The sequence below is a fragment of the Solanum verrucosum genome, unplaced genomic scaffold, assembly GCF_900185275.1.
Source record: "Solanum verrucosum unplaced genomic scaffold, falcon-dt-bn FXZP01000009.1, whole genome shotgun sequence".
Lineage (NCBI taxonomy): Eukaryota > Viridiplantae > Streptophyta > Magnoliopsida > Solanales > Solanaceae > Solanum > Solanum verrucosum.
The window spans coordinates 3,111,479-3,130,290 of NW_026020231.1; the positions used below are offsets into that span (position 1 = coordinate 3,111,479).

At 32.0% G+C, this 18,812-nt stretch overlaps 1 protein-coding gene across 2 annotated transcripts; it reads left to right on the top strand.

Moving 5' to 3' along the window:
• The first annotated feature begins 6,447 nt into the window (after positions 1–6,447).
• LOC125832693 (protein TOPLESS-like) lies at positions 6,448–17,970 on the top strand. Of its 2 annotated transcripts, none has more exons than XM_049511899.1 (26): positions 6,448–6,541; positions 7,130–7,267; positions 7,405–7,584; positions 7,666–7,779; positions 7,859–8,017; positions 8,290–8,467; positions 8,549–8,672; positions 8,964–9,073; positions 9,168–9,333; positions 9,445–9,554; positions 9,663–9,732; positions 9,824–9,897; positions 9,982–10,077; positions 10,173–10,268; positions 10,352–10,479; positions 10,626–10,860; positions 10,953–11,111; positions 11,202–11,288; positions 13,611–13,757; positions 14,463–14,573; positions 14,651–14,830; positions 14,909–15,037; positions 15,150–15,245; positions 15,882–16,064; positions 16,145–16,311; positions 17,349–17,970. In XM_049511899.1, the coding sequence occupies exons 2-26, from the start codon at positions 7,188–7,190 to the stop codon at positions 17,560–17,562; spliced, it is 3,393 nt and encodes a 1,130-aa protein (XP_049367856.1). In that variant the 5' UTR covers positions 6,448–6,541; positions 7,130–7,187; the 3' UTR covers positions 17,563–17,970. The 2 variants fall into 2 exon arrangements, with proteins under 2 accessions (XP_049367856.1, XP_049367858.1); XM_049511901.1 differs by lacking the exon at positions 6,448–6,541 and adding an exon at positions 6,616–6,793.
• Positions 17,971–18,812: the final 842 nt, after the last annotated feature.

Genomic DNA, 18,812 nt, shown 5'->3' on the forward strand with positions numbered 1-18,812 from the left:
AGAAGTCTTCAATTTATAGAGTTCCAAACTTTTCTTCCAAGGAAAGAATAACTCAAATATGGAAGAATATTATATATATTTTTTTGTAAAAGTAATAACATTTATGGTAATATTTTGTCATTTTTTTTTTTAGAAAAAAAAAAGAAGAAATTTTAAATAAGATAAGAAAATCATAACAAAACCCTAACATGTATGTCGATCGTAGCTAAAGCATTTTTTTTCAATATATGATATTTTTTTCCGTTTCATTTTAGTTATCATGAAAAGGCTTTATATGATCATTATTTAATTTTTTTTAACCTTACCCTTACCATTATTTATTCTAAAATTAATAGGCGTATATATTGATAAAGATTAAAGAATTAATATAAAATATATTGGTCAAATAACCCTCCTTATTTTTTTCTTTAAGGGTTGTGCTAAACTTTATCATGATAACTATAAAGTAACGAAAAAATTAGTTATATTAAGGTGTGATTAAATACAAATTCCCGTAATTCATTTTTAAGAGCGACTTTATATAAAAAATCATTCTCATATGTTCAAACCAAGATCTCCATTATGAATAGAATAATTTAATCATCCCATTCGATCCACATGAATAATATTCCCTTTGTCACTTTAATTGTCATATTTTTTGAAAGTCGATTTGACTAATTTTTAAAGTTAAATTAGATTACATAAATTTGATATTTTAAACAAAAAAAATTATATATTCAAAAACTATACAAAAAGTACTATATATTGTATTTTTTAAATATATAAATATGATAAAAAACATTATAAAATATTAGTCTAACTTCTTATAATTTGACTTAAAAAAGATAATCATGATAATTAAAAATAAACCAAATGAGTAGTTCTTATTGGTATATTTAATATTGTAAATTTACACATTAGTTTCAAAATCGTTTAATTTATTAGTCATGTCGTGACTGATGACTCATCACCTGTTTAGAAGTCAAACTTTGCCCATGACTGTCGACTGAGAACAATCGATCTAGCCATCGTTTTGTTTATTACTCAGTTTATTATTTTACGTTGTCTAATAATATTAGTTTATTTTATAAAATTAATAGATAATTTTAGTTCATAATTTGTTTTTATTATTAATTATGATTATTTTATATTTTTTAAAACATTATATTTATTATAGTCAAAAGCTAATACAATAAAATTATCCTTCTATTTATAGTTTCTCAAAAAGTGTTCAGATTCAATAGTGGACAAGTATTATTGGATAAAGGGAGTAATGCTAGTCTCTCCGTTATATTTCAATTGTCATGATACCTTTTTTTAGAGTCAAACGATAAAAATTTTAGTAATGTGTTACGATGTTTTTTTAAAAATCATATTAATATGTAAAAATTGCAATTTATAATGCTTTTCATATAGTTTTTGAATATCTAAATTTCTAGTTTAAAATATCGAATTATTGTTATCTAATTTTACTTTAAAAATTAATCAAATTGACCTTCGAAAAGTGTAATATGACAACTAAAAAGGGACGGAGAGAATAGTAACAAATGTTGGTAACATTCATTAGTCATTACTTCCGGTTCTTCTAATTCAATATAAATATAAATGAATTATTGAAATATAAAAACTAGACATCAAAATACCGCTATTCATGAAAAATTCTCATAATTTTAAATATTTAGAAAGTTAAAATTAAAATAACTGTTAATTTTAAGGAAAAAAATACACGACTTATTTCACATATTTTCTAAAAAAATTTATCATTTAAAAAAATTACAAATATCCATATTCTCTCCTATTTTCAGATACATCACTTTACACGATTGATCAATCATATACATCACTTTATGCGATGTATCAAAATATATGTAATGTATTGAGACATCAAATGATGTATCTGAAATTGAGGTATGATTTATCAAAACGTTTCGAGGCGTATTTGATTTTCATCAATTATTTAAAAAAAAATAAAAATTTAAAAATAGTAGAAAAAAATCATGTAAAACTTTTAACACAATAAAATTTGCGTAAAAGTCGTTAGAAGCCCATATTGCTTGTGTATCTAACTTTAGCACCACAAATTTTGATCCCACGTGTTGGTAAACGTGCTGGAATTAGAAAGTGAACATTCATTTACGACCATAATAAGGGAAGTAGATAAAGTTCCAATAATATCTTTCCATTAACTTCCTGTTTTAAATAGTACACATTATTTTCGACCCACTTTTAAGATTGTGACACTCTAACACCTTGTTTGGATGGTTGCAATATATAAGCTTATTTTTTTAATGCGAATTATAAAGCGATTACGAAAACTCATGAATATTACTAACTGGTTGTAACAAATTTTAAACATGTAGAAAATAAATTAACCATACAAATAAAATCTGAAAACTCATGAATATTTTATTGATAATATTGCGGGTACAATTCTGTTTCTTTCTTAGATTCTTCTCTCATAAGATTTATCCATGATTTGAGGACCGTTAGTGACGTATTTCTCGAAGTAAGATGATTTAGATTAGACCTTTATATGAATATTTCATGACTTTTGTGGAATATATCGAGATATTCGAGATGTCTTTTCAAGGAAAATAATATTCTTTATATATAGGACGAATTAGGGTTTAGAGTTGAGTAACTTCCAAAAATTCTAATTGGACTTGAACATATCTTGTAGAGTCACAACTCAAATTAAACGCATCTTGTAAAGTCTCATGAAATTTCAATATCAACCCCAACACATATTATATTTATCAACGAATAATATAATATATTACGAAATAATAAACAAAAATGTAAGGCGTGTGAAGAATAGAAATTTGGAGACTGAGAGACAGAAAACGGAGAGTAAGGTGGGTGGATAAGAATTAAGATAAGGTTTCTTTTAAATATCTATATATTTTTTTAGATTTTTTTTAAAAAATAAAACAACACATATAAAGCTTATATTATAAAAAAAGTCATTGTCACCCAGAGTCTGAAATGGTCGAAAATGGATAGCTAAAGCATTTATTTTTTATGATATGAGATGTCACGTCAAATAAAATTTATTCACACTTGATCATGATAATATGAAATTAAAATAAATAATTAACAAAAATATATTACTTTAAAAATACGCGTATTATTTGTTAGGTTAATGAATGTTAATATGTGGGTTTAAGTTTGAATTGTCTCTATCATGATAAAGACAAGAAATTTTATTTTAAAGTGAAAAAAGAGATGAAAATGACAAAGGAAATTCTTAATCAGGTCATGTCAATTTAAGCAAAAATAACCAATACCATAATTTAAATCGAAGAATAATACATATTTTAGTAACTTGACCACTACTCATTAACAAGTGGGTCTCTCCTTGTTCCTATTAATCACGTGGGGGAAGATATTTTTAATTTTTTCATATTTGATTGTCAATTTTTAGTAAAATAAATTTTGTAAAAAGAGAAGAATGACTTTTCCAATAAACGTAGAAAAATTAAATTTTACTAGGAATATTTTATAGTATTCGTGTCCTTCTTACTTTCAACACAACTTTATTCCATCTTTATATTTTATAATATTTATTTAAATTATGTATAAATATTTTAAAATAAGATTTAAAAAAATAAATTGTATACCATCATAACAAAAGACTCTTTGATATTATTTTAAAAAGTGGAACAAACCTTTAAAGGAAAAATTGGAGAATAATAAAAAGTAGAAAAGAAAAGAAGAAGCCTGGAGTTGAAATGGGGCCATTTATAACGTGTCGATGCATCATAGTTCTGATCCACCAATTCCTTTGTCGGCAAATATTCCATTAAATGGTGGCAAAGAGTCATTTTTCCAGGAAAGTTATGCCCAAAAATATTACGGACCATTCGGTACAATGTATAAAAATATTATTCATGTTTTTAAGATTTGAAAAATAAAAAAATGTTTTGAGATCAATTTGAGGAATAGTTATGTTATTAATCAATATAATATATGTGTTAAAATCCTTTATATTATTAATATTATATATGAAAATTCATGACATTAGTAATATATAATAAAATGCATAACTAATAACATAAGCTAAAAAAATGTGCCAACCAAGATTAATATTATACAAAATGAATGTATTCATTATTTTTTTCGAATACATTGTATCAAACGACCCGTTACTATGTATATTGTATTTTTTCCAATTTATATATTTTACTTTTTGATCTTTTTACGGTTAAAAGAAAATATCCTTTTTTCTTTGACATAATACATAAATAGGTCATTTTATTTAATTTTAACTGATATTTATGTCTTTCAATTCCTGATGTGCATAATTAGACGTTTAAACTGTTATAAAGCTAAACAAATAAACACTCACGTCATAAATAACAAATGTGTGAGATGCACACATCCTACCTAACAAGTCACGTGCAATTTACCATATAGAATATGTGTATCTGCTTATTCAAATTTATAATAGATTAGATGCTTACAAAAACATTTGAATGCACAAATATCAACTAATGCTAAATTAAAATACATATTTATGTATTATACTTTTTCATTTTGACAATTCTTTGAATTTAACCTTTTTTATGTCAGTTTAAATGCACAAGATCGAGAAATATTTTAATACCTTCAATATATTTTTAATTCAAAATTATATGATTTTCTCAAATTTTATGTTAAATTGAAACACACAAATAAATTAGTAAATCGAAGAAAGTACAATTTATTTAAGCCAATGAGTGGAAGTGTTCGTTGAAGAATGGGGTCACCAATGCATTTGTCCACTTGTGAGTAAAAAAAACATTTTTTTTTTCAAATTACCAAAACAAAGATATCTAAAGATAGTATTCTTTGAAAATAATAATAAAAAAACATAATAATGAAATCATACCAAATACACATAATATTTTTAAAGAGGACAAGAACAATGTAACCAATCACTTCTAATTCCTTGAAAGTGTTATTAAAATTGGACCACTGCTTCTTATTTTGAATCGAACGTTAGTTCAAGTGCTATTTTCATTAAAAAAAAGAAATTGATTTCAAATTTATTGCATTTTTTAAAAAAAAATTGTGACATTTTTTGAGGTGCAAATTATTAAACTTCTGAGCAATATTTAAAGTATATATTATTTTTTAATCATATTGACTTGACAAAAATAAAAAAAATTACATAAATTCAAACTGAAAAGATATTAGATTGTGAAATGTAATATTATTATTATGGTAGTTGATATGCCAACGCGGCAGCACCATGAGGCGCGTGAAGTAAAGGCCATTCAAAATTTTTATGCTGTTGGATAATGCATTTATCGGTTTTTTTTGTTGATCTTTATAAATGTCACGAACCGTATATGGGAACTAAGGAACTAGCAGAGTTAGGCAGGATCGAGAGATTAATTTGAATTTTTTTAATTTTGTTTACACTATTTTCATATTTGCTAAAATTTTATACCCTATTTGATTCTCTCATATGTTAATTTTTCATATGTTTAAATTTATTTAATAAAAATTCCAAATCCATCGCTCCTAATAAACCTTTAGATTCTCCCAATTGCACATAAATTGGGAAACCCTACACCTTTTTCTTTACTCTTCATTTATCTCTGACCAATAAAAAGTCATTTCGTCTGAATTTTTCAAGTCATTAATTCTCCAAAAAACTTATCACGAATAAATGGGCTGTCCTTTTCACTCTTCTCTTCTCGTGGTACTAAAAATGAGTAGGATGGCATTTCAGTAAATCTAATTCCAAGATGGACCTGAAAAATTAAGAGCCATATCTGAGAAAATTCATCGTTTCCTAGAAGGGGGATCTGAAAGACTGAAAAGCTTCGCTACTCTAATTCTACCCGTCCGATTCCCTAATTCAATTAACCAGGTAAGATCAAGAGCTCAAAGTTTGCCACGTGGCCATTATTCTTTCGCATAAATTTAATTGTGTTGATTTATTTTTAATAATCTGCATTAATATGAAGAAATTAAGATAAAGAAGGTCAAATTTATCAAGTCATAATTGATTTATATTTATTTGAAAAAAATATAGATAATGATTATAGAAAAATTAAAATAAGTAGAGTAGATATAATATCGTAAATCACAAAGAAAGATAGTATTAGAACAAAATAAATTTATGAAATTATCCCCATCCGAGCATCACGGTGACAAGTCAGTATCCAAGCCGAAGAGTCGACAGCTGTCGGCTGTTGATTCCAAGCTGTCTAAGAAAATGAAATTGTAACCGGCTATATGGGCCCCACAAAACTGACTTATTGAATTGTTGATTTGCTTATCAATGATAAGTAGTTGTACTTATCTGGGAGAAATCACAATTTCTTCGAAATAATGTATCGCAAGAGGTATTTTTCATTTTCTCGGCGATACGATAAAAGGGAAATAGCAACACACAATATATAGACTTCTATATTTAGAGAGAGAGTGAGTGAGAAGGATATATACCTATTTTGTGCCTCGAGCTCGTCGATAATTTGTCCCATTTTGCATTATCTAATGTGGGTTTTCGTTTTTCTCCTCCCATCTTCTTCCATGGATCTATCTGTTCGGTGAACCTCTGTAAACCAGTGTACGTATATGTTTCATGGAATATTTACTTTTTTTCCTCAGTGTTTGCTTTTCGCTTTAATTTCTCCACTCTCTCTCTCTCTCGCTTTTGGTTTTCTTTTGGACCCCTTTTCCTTTGCATCTTCGATTTCAATGGATTTAAAGCTGCTTTTCTGTCTCTGATCCTCTCGAAACAAAACTCCTATCTTTCTAAAGGAAAAAAAATCACTTCTTTTTGTATTTGGGTCGTTCTACTTTCACGACATCTGCGTCGGTGGGTGAAAATGGAGTTTTGTTTCTTGTTAGATTGAAGATTTCTTGTCATTAATCGGATTCTGGGTTGGGTTTAAATTTGTTTGGATCTCTTTTAATTTTTTTTCCCTTTTGTTAAATTTTGGGGATTAGTTTAATTTTGAACAGTACTTTGAGTTTGGGGGCTTGTGTCCGGCAACAATTAAATGCTTAGATATTTAATAATTAAATAAAGTTAGTGGGAGCTGACAACATATTTAATCATATGGATTAGTTATTTGTTTATTATTATTATTATTGTTATTAGCTCTGGAGTTTTTAGTTAAACTCAAATAAATTCATTTATGGAATTTTGCAGATCTGCGCAAACACTGTTTTTACATACTAGTTCTGGGCTTGAAGACGAGGTAGTAGCAATGTCATCTCTCAGTAGAGAGCTTGTATTCTTGATCTTACAGTTTCTAGATGAGGAGAAATTCAAAGAAACAGTTCACAAGTATGTACCTATTTCAGTTTCAATGCTTTCATTTTTAGCAGATTATGAGCAGTTCAACTTTTTACATTCTTGAGTGGTGGTTTTGCCACTGTAACACATTGCTAAAAGGGCATTTTTTCTTTAATCTGTTGCTATAGGCTTGAGCAAGAATCTGGTTTTTTCTTTAATATGAAGTACTTTGAAGATGAAGTGCATAATGGTAATTGGGATGAAGTTGAAAAGTATCTCTCTGGTTTTACCAAAGTGGATGATAACCGATATTCCATGAAGATTTTCTTTGAAATAAGGAAGCAAAAGTATCTTGAGGCATTGGACAAGTAAGATTATGTCTTTTTGGAGGAATAGTAGCTTTCTTAGATTTACATATTGATGAATTGGTTTATTTGAGTTTGTGATAGGCGTGACCGGTCCAAGGGTGTTGAAATTCTTGTAAAAGATCTTAAAGTTTTTGCATCTTTCAATGAGGAGCTTTTCAAGGAGATAACTCAGCTGTTGACACTAGAGAATTTCAGGTATTACCGCTGTATAATTTGTCAATGGAGATAGAACCCTTTTCTAAATGTGTAATTAAGCGGTCTGATCAATTTGTAGGGAGAATGAACAGCTGTCCAAGTATGGAGATACTAAATCTGCACGAGCTATTATGTTGGTTGAGCTCAAAAAGCTTATAGAAGCAAATCCCCTGTTTCGTGACAAGTTGCAGTTTCCCAACCTCAAAAACTCAAGGTTACGAACTTTGATTAACCAAAGGTGATGCCCTTGAAACTTCAGCATTCATTTTGAAAGCTATAGTGGTCTAAGCTACAGTGCCAGAGCATATTGTACTTTGAGCTATAGATCCTTTAGGACCTTTGAAGTGCTATGCAATGTAAGCAGCTCATGGATATTGGTTCATATAATTATCTTAGAATTCATGATGACAGTATTAGTCAGCATCAATGTAGCCTGCCTGTCATTATTCAAGTGACCTAGCAATACTAGGTTATTGTAAATTGGGAACTGACAATGAATGCGTGCTGCAGCTTAAATTGGCAGCACCAACTATGTAAAAATCCTAGGCCAAATCCAGATATCAAAACACTGTTTGTGGATCATTCTTGTGGACAACCAAATGGTGCTCGAGCTCCGTCACCTGCAAACAATCCATTGCTTGGATCAGTGCCCAAACCAGGCAGCTTCCCTCCTCTTGGTGCACATGGGGTTGGTTTTTTTGTACAGCTCACTTGCTACTTTTGCTTAACCACTAAGAGTATTTCTTATTCTGTTACAAACTTTATTCAGCCTTTCCAACCTGGGCCAGCACCTGTGGCAGCTCCACTTGCTGGGTGGATGTCCAACCCACCCACTGTAGCTCATCCAGCAGTTTCTGGTGGACCTATGGGTCTTGGTCCTTCATCTATTCCAGGTATTACTTGAGGCTATTTACATGAGGTGAAAGGTATTTTTTTTAAAGTAAGCAACTGAAAATCATTTTAAAGACTGGTGAGGTATCGAGATATACAATTGTAAATGACAAATGGCTAGAATGTTCAGTCAACCTAGTCATGATTTTAGTGCCTTGCATTGGAACAGTCTAGTCTCAAGTTGTTGCAAGGAATTGATTCCCTTCATATTGCTGCCACATGAAACAACTATTAAATTTTCTGAGGTTATTCTAGCTCTCTTAACTGGTAATTTGCTGCATTCCCTTCTGTAGCTTCTCTTAAACATCCCAGGACTCCACCAACGAATCCCTCTATTGATTATCCATCTGGGGAATCTGATCATGCTGCCAAAAGAACTAGGTCACTGGGAATATCTGATGAGGTATTAGGCTCTCTCGATCTTTCAATCATTCTGTCGGGAACATTCACATTCTCTATCGTTGCTTCACTTTCTTTTCTTATTTTTCATTATACAGGTTAATCTTCCTGTGAATGTGCTACCTATATCATTTCCAGGGCAAGGTCATAATCAATCTCTTACTGTACCTGATGACTTGCCCAAGACTGTTGCAAGAACATTAAACCAGGGATCATCTCCCATGAGCATGGATTTTCATCCTTCTCAGCAGACATTGCTTCTAGGTCTACATCTGCTGAATGCTCTTCTTTATTAAAACACACTGGTGTTTTCTATTTGTCACTACATATTTTTTGGCAGTTGCATTTATCGTGACTTTCTATGTTACAAACTAGTTGGCACGAATGTTGGAGATATTGCATTATGGGAAGTTGGTTCAAGGGAGAGACTGGTGTTGAGAAACTTCAAAGTCTGGGACTTGAGTGCATGTTCAATGCCATTACAGGTTGTTTTTTCTTTTTTTCTTTTTTCCGTTCCTTAGATTGAAATGGCCTCCCATTAATTCAATGAGATTCATCTAATCTGATCAAACCAATTTCTCAACTGAACTCAGACTGCCCTGGTAAAAGATCCTGGTGTCTCAGTTAACCGTGTTATATGGAGCCCCGACGGTTCGTTATTTGGTAAGTTTTCATGAAAGGCACATTTCATATCTTACTGTAGTGCACTGTCGAAAGAAGTTGATCTCTTAGAATTACTTTTTCTATCGAGCAGGGGTTGCATACTCTAGACACATTGTTCAAATATATTCCTATCACGGGAATGATGACATACGTCAGCATGTGGAGGTATAATTTGGTGGCATTATCACTCTTGCCCTTGCGATAAAATTCTGAATAGTTTCATAGTACAGACTGATAATGCTTTTGCAGATTGATGCTCATGTTGGAGGCGTAAATGATCTTGCATTCTCTCACCCTAATAAGCAGCTCTCTGTTATAACATGCGGAGATGACAAAACTATAAAGGTTGGGAAGGCATAAATATCACTTTGTTGCCTATGAAAGATAATTTTTGGTAGGGGAATAATTGCTTGTTCTTTCCAATGCTTGCTAAATTCTAGGTTTGGGATGCCACATCTGGTGCAAGACAATATACATTTGAGGGTCATGAGGCACCTGTATACTCTGTGTGCCCTCACCATAAAGAAACCATTCAGGTAAGGATACTGTTATGATGCCTATTGTACTAAGATTTCGTTGTCTGCACTTTTGCACTTGTGTTGATAACTTCCTTCTTCAGTTTATTTTCTCTACAGCATTAGATGGAAAGATAAAAGCGTGGTTATATGATAATTTGGGATCTCGAGTAGATTATGAGGCTCCTGGTCGTTGGTGCACAACAATGGCATACAGTGCTGACGGAACTAGGTTGATTTAGCTTGATGCATTGTGTTACTGCTACTTAACATATTTTGCTTGAAGTCGCTTGAGAATAGTAGTTTTTTCTCCAATCTCATATTCTCTCTTCTTCTCTGCCTTTTTTTTGGATGCGGTGTTGGTTCGCAAAATTGCAGACTGTTTTCATGTGGAACCAGCAAAGATGGGGAGTCGCACATTGTTGAGTGGAATGAAAGTGAAGGGGCTGTTAAGAGAACATATCAAGGGTTTCGGAAAAGATCGCTGGGTGTTGTACAATTTGATACAACTAAAAATCGATTTTTGGCTGCTGGTGATGATTTCTCAATCAAATTCTGGGATATGGACCATGTTCCACTCCTGACAAGTATTGATGCTGATGGAGGTCTTCCAGTAAGTTTATTTTGAGGTTGACTTGAGAAATTGTGGTGTTGTACTGTATTCTAACTGCCTTTTCTCTTTATCAAATCAATAAATTATTCAAGGCAAGCCCTCGGATTCGATTCAACAAGGATGGTTCTCTATTGGCTGTTTCTGCTAATGAAAATGGGATAAAGATTTTGGCAAATAATGACGGTATTCGTTTAGTACGCACTTTTGAGAACCTAGCTTATGATGCTTCCAGGGCATCTGAAACTACAAAGGTACTTGTTACTCATTTTATAAAAATCTCGAGGTTCCATTTTTTCTTTATACAAACATGACCAGGTGTCCTTTGCTTTAATATCATGCAGCCTACAGTAAATCCAATATCCGTAGCATCAGCAAATAATTCTGGATTTGCAGATAGGGTGGCCTCTGTTGTTGGCATCAGTGGAATGGTTTGTAAATTTAACTCCCATAATGTGATTTGGAATAAGTTCTTGTTTGTTGTCATCAGGGCACATGTTCATGGAAAAAATATATATAAGCATACAAACTCACATTATAATTTGTAGTTGTAAATAGTCAATTTTTTTTCACCTTTTATCTTTTAATTAATTAATACTGGTATAACCTTTTCTCACTTGTTTAAATCTCATTTTTTGTTTACCATTATGTGTTGTTTTATTCGTATCGTTTATATTTATAAAATTCAATGCAACAAAATCTTTTTATAATTTCATACGTCTCAAGCAGTTGTTGAATAAAAGTATAGTAGAAACTGTACTTAAATTAAACTAACATATATCTTTCTTATAATGCATGCTTAATACTGTTGTCAAGTTAATAGTATACATATGTGTTTTATGATAAACATATAGTTAGCAGTTATTGAGATTAAAAAATAATAAATGATATCCTTAAAAGTCTAAACGATATCTACCTACAAGTAAATTACATTAATTTTTTTTATACCTCTTATTCTAATCTTAGAATCAAGAAGACATGGGTGATATCATGAAACTTCAAGAATATACAAAAAAAGAAGTAAATAGCTCAAAAAAGTGAAACAGTTTAGTAGTTTCAAAAAAGAAACAAAGAGATACTGTTTTAGTAATGGTCGTGATTGTGAATGGACCATGCAACTAAATTGCGTAAGAGGACATGCAAGCTACAAGTGATGAAGTAACTGCAAGAGGAAACGCTTTTACCAAATAACAAAAGCAGAAAACATAGAAGATATAAAAGTAACAACAAAAAAACTGTGTATATATGCTTCAAAGTGAACCAAATATACCTTCACCATAAGAATCTTTATTCCCGGCCTTCATTTCTTCTTCTTGTTCCTTCTTCAGTCTTATGAAACTTCTCCGCAATTGACATTTTTAATCATTTGCCTATTAAGCTTATATATGAACTTAATATGAAGCAAGTGAACAAAATAAATAGCTAAGAGGTAAGAGCTTAACTTCTACGGGTATATACTAATTAAGAGCTCAAAAAAAATAATCTTAAGAACACCTAAAAGACAGATAAAATTTGCTAACACTGAGATTGAATTACAAAACAGCTAATAAGCATACCTCCAAAGAGTCATGTTAAATAAGTGTGTCATTCTATCGCTATAGACTATGGTTAACAATAAGTCTCTTTATATGATACTCCCTCTGTCCCAATTTATGACTCACTTTCCTTTTTAGTTAGTTTAAAAAAGAATGAATTTCTATATTTAGTAACAATTTTGACTTTAAAATGCCCATTTTACCCTTAATGAAATGATTTTTAGCCACACAAATCCAATTGTATAAGCTGATTATGCTCTCCCATATTAAGTGGAATAAGTTATTAGCAATTTAAGTTGGTATATAATGACTTTCTTGAACGGATGAAATAATTTTTTTTGGTATTCATTACAATTTCAGTATTGGATATACAAAAAGACATGCAAGATTTATGCTATAATAATAACTTATATAAGCAATTATTACAATTTTTTGACAAAGTAAATCAAAAATTCAAATTGAACTTATCCGTGTGATTCTTACAATGTATATTTACACAAAAAGGTAATTGTAATAATGTTTGCTCGAAGGGTAAAACCGCCGTTCAACTTTGATGGCTATTTTGGTCTTTTTAACTTTTAACTTTGAGGGAAATCATTTCTCCTCTTTCCCTAATTTCTCTTCACTGAATCCTCCTAATTCTTTAACAACTTTTAGGGATCCAAATTGAATTTTAGGGTTCAATCAATGACATCGCTTAATCTCCTCGATGATGGAACTTCTTTTTTCCTTTTTGATTTCTAGGGTTTTCTTGTCTAATAGTAATTACTGTATTTCATATATATTACAATGTCGGAGAGCCATGAGGCTAGCCCACTCATCCTTATTCATATATTTTTGCTTTGTTATTAGTAATTACTATATGTTGCTCCATTTGTTTTGAATCTCTTTTGCTCTCTTATTTCCTTGTAATCGTGCTTCAAATTTCACTTTTCTTTTGAGCCGATTGTCTATTAGAAACAACCGGTTTTATGGGAGGGGTAAGGTCTACATACATCTTACCCTCCCCGGACCCCACTTTGTGTGGGATTGCATTGGGTATGTTGTTGTTGTTGTAACTTTTAAGTTTGAGGCTTCCTACTTAACTTATAGAGTAAGATAGATAGATAAGTAGATATTATGTTTAAAAATGGAGAACACACCAAGAAGTCGTCTTGCCTGCTTTTCATGTCAATATCATCTACTAATATATATTAAACATTCTGTTGACTTTGCTAGAATGGAGATGCAAGGAATCCGGTAGATGTAAAACCTCGAATTAATGAAGAGCCTAATGACAAATCCAAGATATGGAAGCTCACTGAAATTAGTGAATCATCACAGTGCCGGTCCTTGAAGCTTCCTGAGAACCTCAGAGTGACTAAGGTAAATCCCATGTCTCTTGATTCATGAAATATCTGACTGTATTTGTTACCTCATTTTCAAGATTTGGAAACTTTTCCATTGAACATAGATGCACATTAAGCCATAGCTCATCCTCCTTCAGTTTTATGGTTGGAAACTTAAATGTTTCTCACGACGCCTTTGTGCATAGTTTGACATGATCAAGGCGTGTGACATCAGAACATGCCATCAGCAAATGAATGAATCATATGATCCAGCAGTGTTGTGCTTTTCTTTTTATATGAAGATATGAGTTTGCCTCCTGTTTGGGAGGGAAGGACTCTTAGTTTCGCGTTGTCACTTTTCTCTATCTTTGTCACTGGTCTCTTTTCTTCCCTAATAGATTGTTCAACGTATAGTTAAAAAGAGTGGACGTACAAGTATCACTTTCTGCACCTTAAGAGTTCCTTCTCTCTTTATCCTTCAAGATTGTCTAGAGCAGAGCAAAAGGCCTCTAGAGTTTGTGTGCAATGATTTGACAACTCTAATAGTGTCCAACTTTGGGCTAGCAATAGTAACTAAACGTCTGCTTGGTATTTCAAGTTCACGTCTTAAGTGCTTTCTACTGAATTGTAGCCTTGTTCCTTCCCCTTGCCACACAATTTGAAAGCTGCTGTTTCAATATGTTTCAACTGTATTGGTTTTGATGATACAGTTTCTGATTTTGATTCAATATGGTTACTCCAGATATCAAGATTAATATATACAAACTCTGGTAATGCCGTCTTAGCATTAGCATCAAATGCTATTCACCTGCTTTGGAAGTGGCAAAGGAATGATCGCAATACAAGTGGCAAGGTAAATAGACACCAAAATCTTTGTTTTCCTCCATTTTGTACAGAAGTATTCTGAGAATTGTGTCCATCATTGTTTAGGCAACAGCCAGTGTTTCACCTCAATTGTGGCAACCTTCAAGTGGCATATTAATGACAAATGATGTGCACGAACCAAACCATGAGGAAGCTGTCTCCTGCTTTGCTTTATCCAAGAATGACTCGTATGTGATGTCAGCATCTGGTGGAAAGATTTCCTTGTTCAACATGATGACATTCAAGGTATAACAAGATTGTCTTCTTTTTATTTCTAGCCTTTACTCAAAGAGCCTGTGCTGAATTATTATCTTATGGATGCAGACAATGACAACTTTCATGCCTCCACCTCCAGCAGCAACTTTTCTTGCATTTCATCCTCAAGATAACAACATTATTGCTATTGGCATGGATGATTCTACCATCCAGATATATAATGTCCGAGTGGATGAGGTATAATAAAGATAAACAAGAAGTTTTTGTTGTTATTGGCAGTCAGCAGAATTTAATGTTTTTGGGTCAGTTACCATATTGTTATTGACTAGATGTGAGTCTCTTGATGAAGGTTAAAAGCAAGCTTAAAGGTCACTCTAAAAGGATAACTGGCCTCGCCTTTTCTCATGTGCTCAATGTGCTAGTTTCATCAGGAGCTGATTCTCAGGTAGACTTGTATACTCTTGGCTCTCATGTAGTATTTGACTTACTTCTCAGTGTTTTGTTAAACTGTTCTCATGATTAATGTAAAAAATACATTTGTATGATATATTGCACTTTCTCTTCTTATGATTTTGCATATAGTGCATCATACACTTCATCACATTCAATGTTTAAGCCAATCAACTAGGCATGAGAATTAGAAGTAATTTCACTGCATGTCATATTTGATGGTGATAAAATATCTAAAGGTATATGAAGAATAAGATCATTTCATGCTCTAAATAAAAGCGGAATGAATTCTGATTGTTTTTAATATTTTCAAATATCATACGTGATGTTATTTTAGAAGTGTTTCAAGCATTTTAAAATACACCAAAATCTAAAATATATTGCCTACAGATGAGTCGAGTACATTGCAGGTTCTCTCCTTTTGCATAATCTCTTCTCTGCAGTCATGATTAGGTTTTTTTGGCATTTTTAATGTCTTTTATTGGTGATAAATGCTTTACCTTTATACGTCTGAAATGATCATTAATCTATATAAAGTTACACTGCATATCTGACACTCTTTAAAGTGGTAATTTATAATTCTGTGTTCATATCTGTTTGTATTCATCAAGCATTATTTGCTTTTGTACAGCTGTGTGTGTGGAGCACTGATGGATGGGAAAAGCAGAGGGCTAGGACCTTGCAGCTACCGGGTAGATCGACATCTCAATCAGATACCAGAGTGCAGTTTCATCAGGATCAAACTCATTTCCTGGCTGTGCATGAGGCACAAATTGCTATATTTGAAACAACAAAGTTGGAATGTTTAAAGCAGGTAAGTCCTCTCCTCGACTGCAGTTGGTTATTAACTGCCTTCAGATCTCAACAACTAATACATTATATCTTCTTCTACAGTGGGTTCCACGTGAAAGTGCTGCCCCAATTTCTCATGCCACATTCTCGTGTGATAGCCAGCTGATATATGCCAGTTTCTTGGATGCAACTGTGTGCGTATTCACTGCAGGGCACCTCCATATGCGATGCCGTATTATTCCTTCAGCTTATCTATCACCCAGTATTAGGTATTTTTTGCTGCCTTCTAAGTTATTTACTGCTTTAATTTGAAGATATTCTGCAGTCCACTATTTAAGACAAAAAAACATCGTTTTTCTTATAGTTCCATGCGCTAGAATAGTGAAATTGGTATCACAACAATATCGAGGCCAAGTGCGACTCATCACCAAAAGGGGGAAAAACCCATAAGTTGGCCATTCATACAAAGATATCATCGACCAATGCATGGGCTATGTAGGATGTAATATACATTTTATGCATACTAGAGGACTACACTATTCACTACCCTAGATCATCTTTCTTTTTAAAAAGAATTGAGATGAATATTTCAAAATAATTTATTTTGCAATCACGTATTTGTAAAATCATGTTATTACAATAAAATGGGGTATCTGATTGCCAGGATTAGCATTTCTAGTATCACTGGAATATCCCTCTGAATACTATGTTTCAGATGTTTAATTTTTGCAACTTCTCTGCATTCCCATGTCCATACATTAAGGGGTCGTTTGGTAGAGTGTATTAGAAAAAATAATGCATGTATTTGCCTTGTGTATTACTAGTACCTTGTTTGGTACTCTTTTTCAACTTATGTATAACTAATGCAAGCATTAGTTATACACTCTATTGTGTATTACAGTGTGCATTGCTAATACCATAAATTTCTAGGCATTAGCAATGCAATGGTTTTAATGCATGCATTAACATGACAAAAGACTCAATTACCCCTCAAAAACCTTTTTTACATCTTTTCCACCATAAAAGTGAAGGATATCTTTGTAAATAAATTTTTTAATGCAATACATATTATTTTTAATGCATCAAACCAAACAATGCATTAAAATAATCTATGTATAATTAATGCAAGTATAACTAATACACTATATTTAGTATTATCCTTGTACACTCTACCAAACGACCCCAAGTAATTTATGTGTCTGATATTCTCAGGAAGTCATGTGAGGATACATAGTCAATTAACCAAACAGATTTCATTTCTGATATTTGAAGTAATTTTTCATAAAACCTTGTCATTTTTCTACAGCAATTCAAATATCCACCCAGTTGTAATTGCAGCACATCCACAAGATCCAAATCAGTTTGCATTAGGTCTGTCAGATGGAAGTGTTCATGTTTTTGAACCACTTGAATCTGAAGGCAAATGGGGAGTCCCTCCACCACTTGAAAATGGATCAGCAAATGGTATGCCCACCGCTCCATCTATTGGAGCTTCAGGCTCTGATCAAGCACCAAGATGACAAAGAAGCCTCTAAGCAAACAGTCTTGTGTCTTGTTTTGTTGAATCTTACCCAAATTTCAGTTCAGACTGACGAGCAAATGTTCGTTCTAGGAGACTAACCAGAATCCTCCAAGTCAAAAGATGAAGTGTATGTAACACCCCAAAGATTTGTTTTTCTTTGCAATCGAAAGGGAAGGTGAAATCTTCAGTGGAGCTAGGAGTCTCAGTGTACTAGTCACAGCTTAAGATTTGACTTGTTTTTACACCAATGTTGTGGCTTTCGTTTGTGGTAATCTATTAGCTACAGGACATAATTTAGCTCAGTACTCTCCAACATGTAAATTTCCAACTCGTGAGGTAAGATGTAATGTAAAATGAACACTTTACTCTTTATATTCCCTAGTGTAGTGAGGAATTCCTCCTATCAGCTTTTTATTTTGTATGATTCTTGAATTGGATTTTGGCAAGTCTCACCTCTTTAAGGGTCAACTTATTATGAACAACAATCTGTGTTGTTTCTTTAATATCCAGTGACTGTCATAACTGCTTCAATCATTTTCCTCTGAAAATGGTGCTAATTCAATAGACTGCTTGATTCTCTGATTTGGCTCATAGAAGAATTTCATGAGAAAAGACGACACTCATGTCAAATCTGAGCTCTGAGCGGATAACCATATTAATTACCAATTCTGCCACCCTGATAAGTAACAATAAAAAGAAATGTGATATTTAGACTAACAATACAATGAATAACTAACAATAAAAAGAAATGTGATATTTGGACTAACAATACAATGAATAACTGTAGTATAGTTTAGTTGATTATGGATGAGAATTTGATTTCTCACATTACTCCTTCGTTTTCCCTTCCCCAAATGTTTTTTTTAACCTTAGCCTTCCCCCCACCAGAAGCAATAGCATGAGTAAATTGAGGAGGAGGTGACAAAAAAGTGTTGAAATTAAAATTGGTGACAAAAAAGATTGACCAAGTCAATTTTTTTTTTAATCAGTGATTAAGATAATTGGGGTCTAAAATGTAATATTTAAAATTTCTAAACTTTTAAAAATATTCAAAATAAACCCAATTTCTAATTTCAAAATGTTTGAAAAGTTTTCCATCTCTTCTTAAATTTCAAAATTTAAAATCTCTTCAAGATTTCTTTCTCCTTTTTCTTCCTTCTTTCTTTCTCTTTCCAGATTTCTTGTCCCTCTTCTTCTTCATTTCTTTTTCTCTTCTTCCATTTATTTGTTCTTCTTTGTTGTTACTAT

Coding starts and splice junctions, on each gene's coding strand:
- LOC125832693 (XM_049511899.1), top strand. CDS start 7,188: ATGTCATCTCTCAGTAGAGAGCTTGTATTCTTGATCTTACAGTTTCTA. Junction 8,673..8,963: donor TGGTCCTTCATCTATTCCAG/GTATTACTTGAG, acceptor TCCCTTCTGTAG/CTTCTCTTAAACATCCCAGG. Junction 15,038..15,149: donor ATAATGTCCGAGTGGATGAG/GTATAATAAAGA, acceptor CTCTTGATGAAG/GTTAAAAGCAAGCTTAAAGG.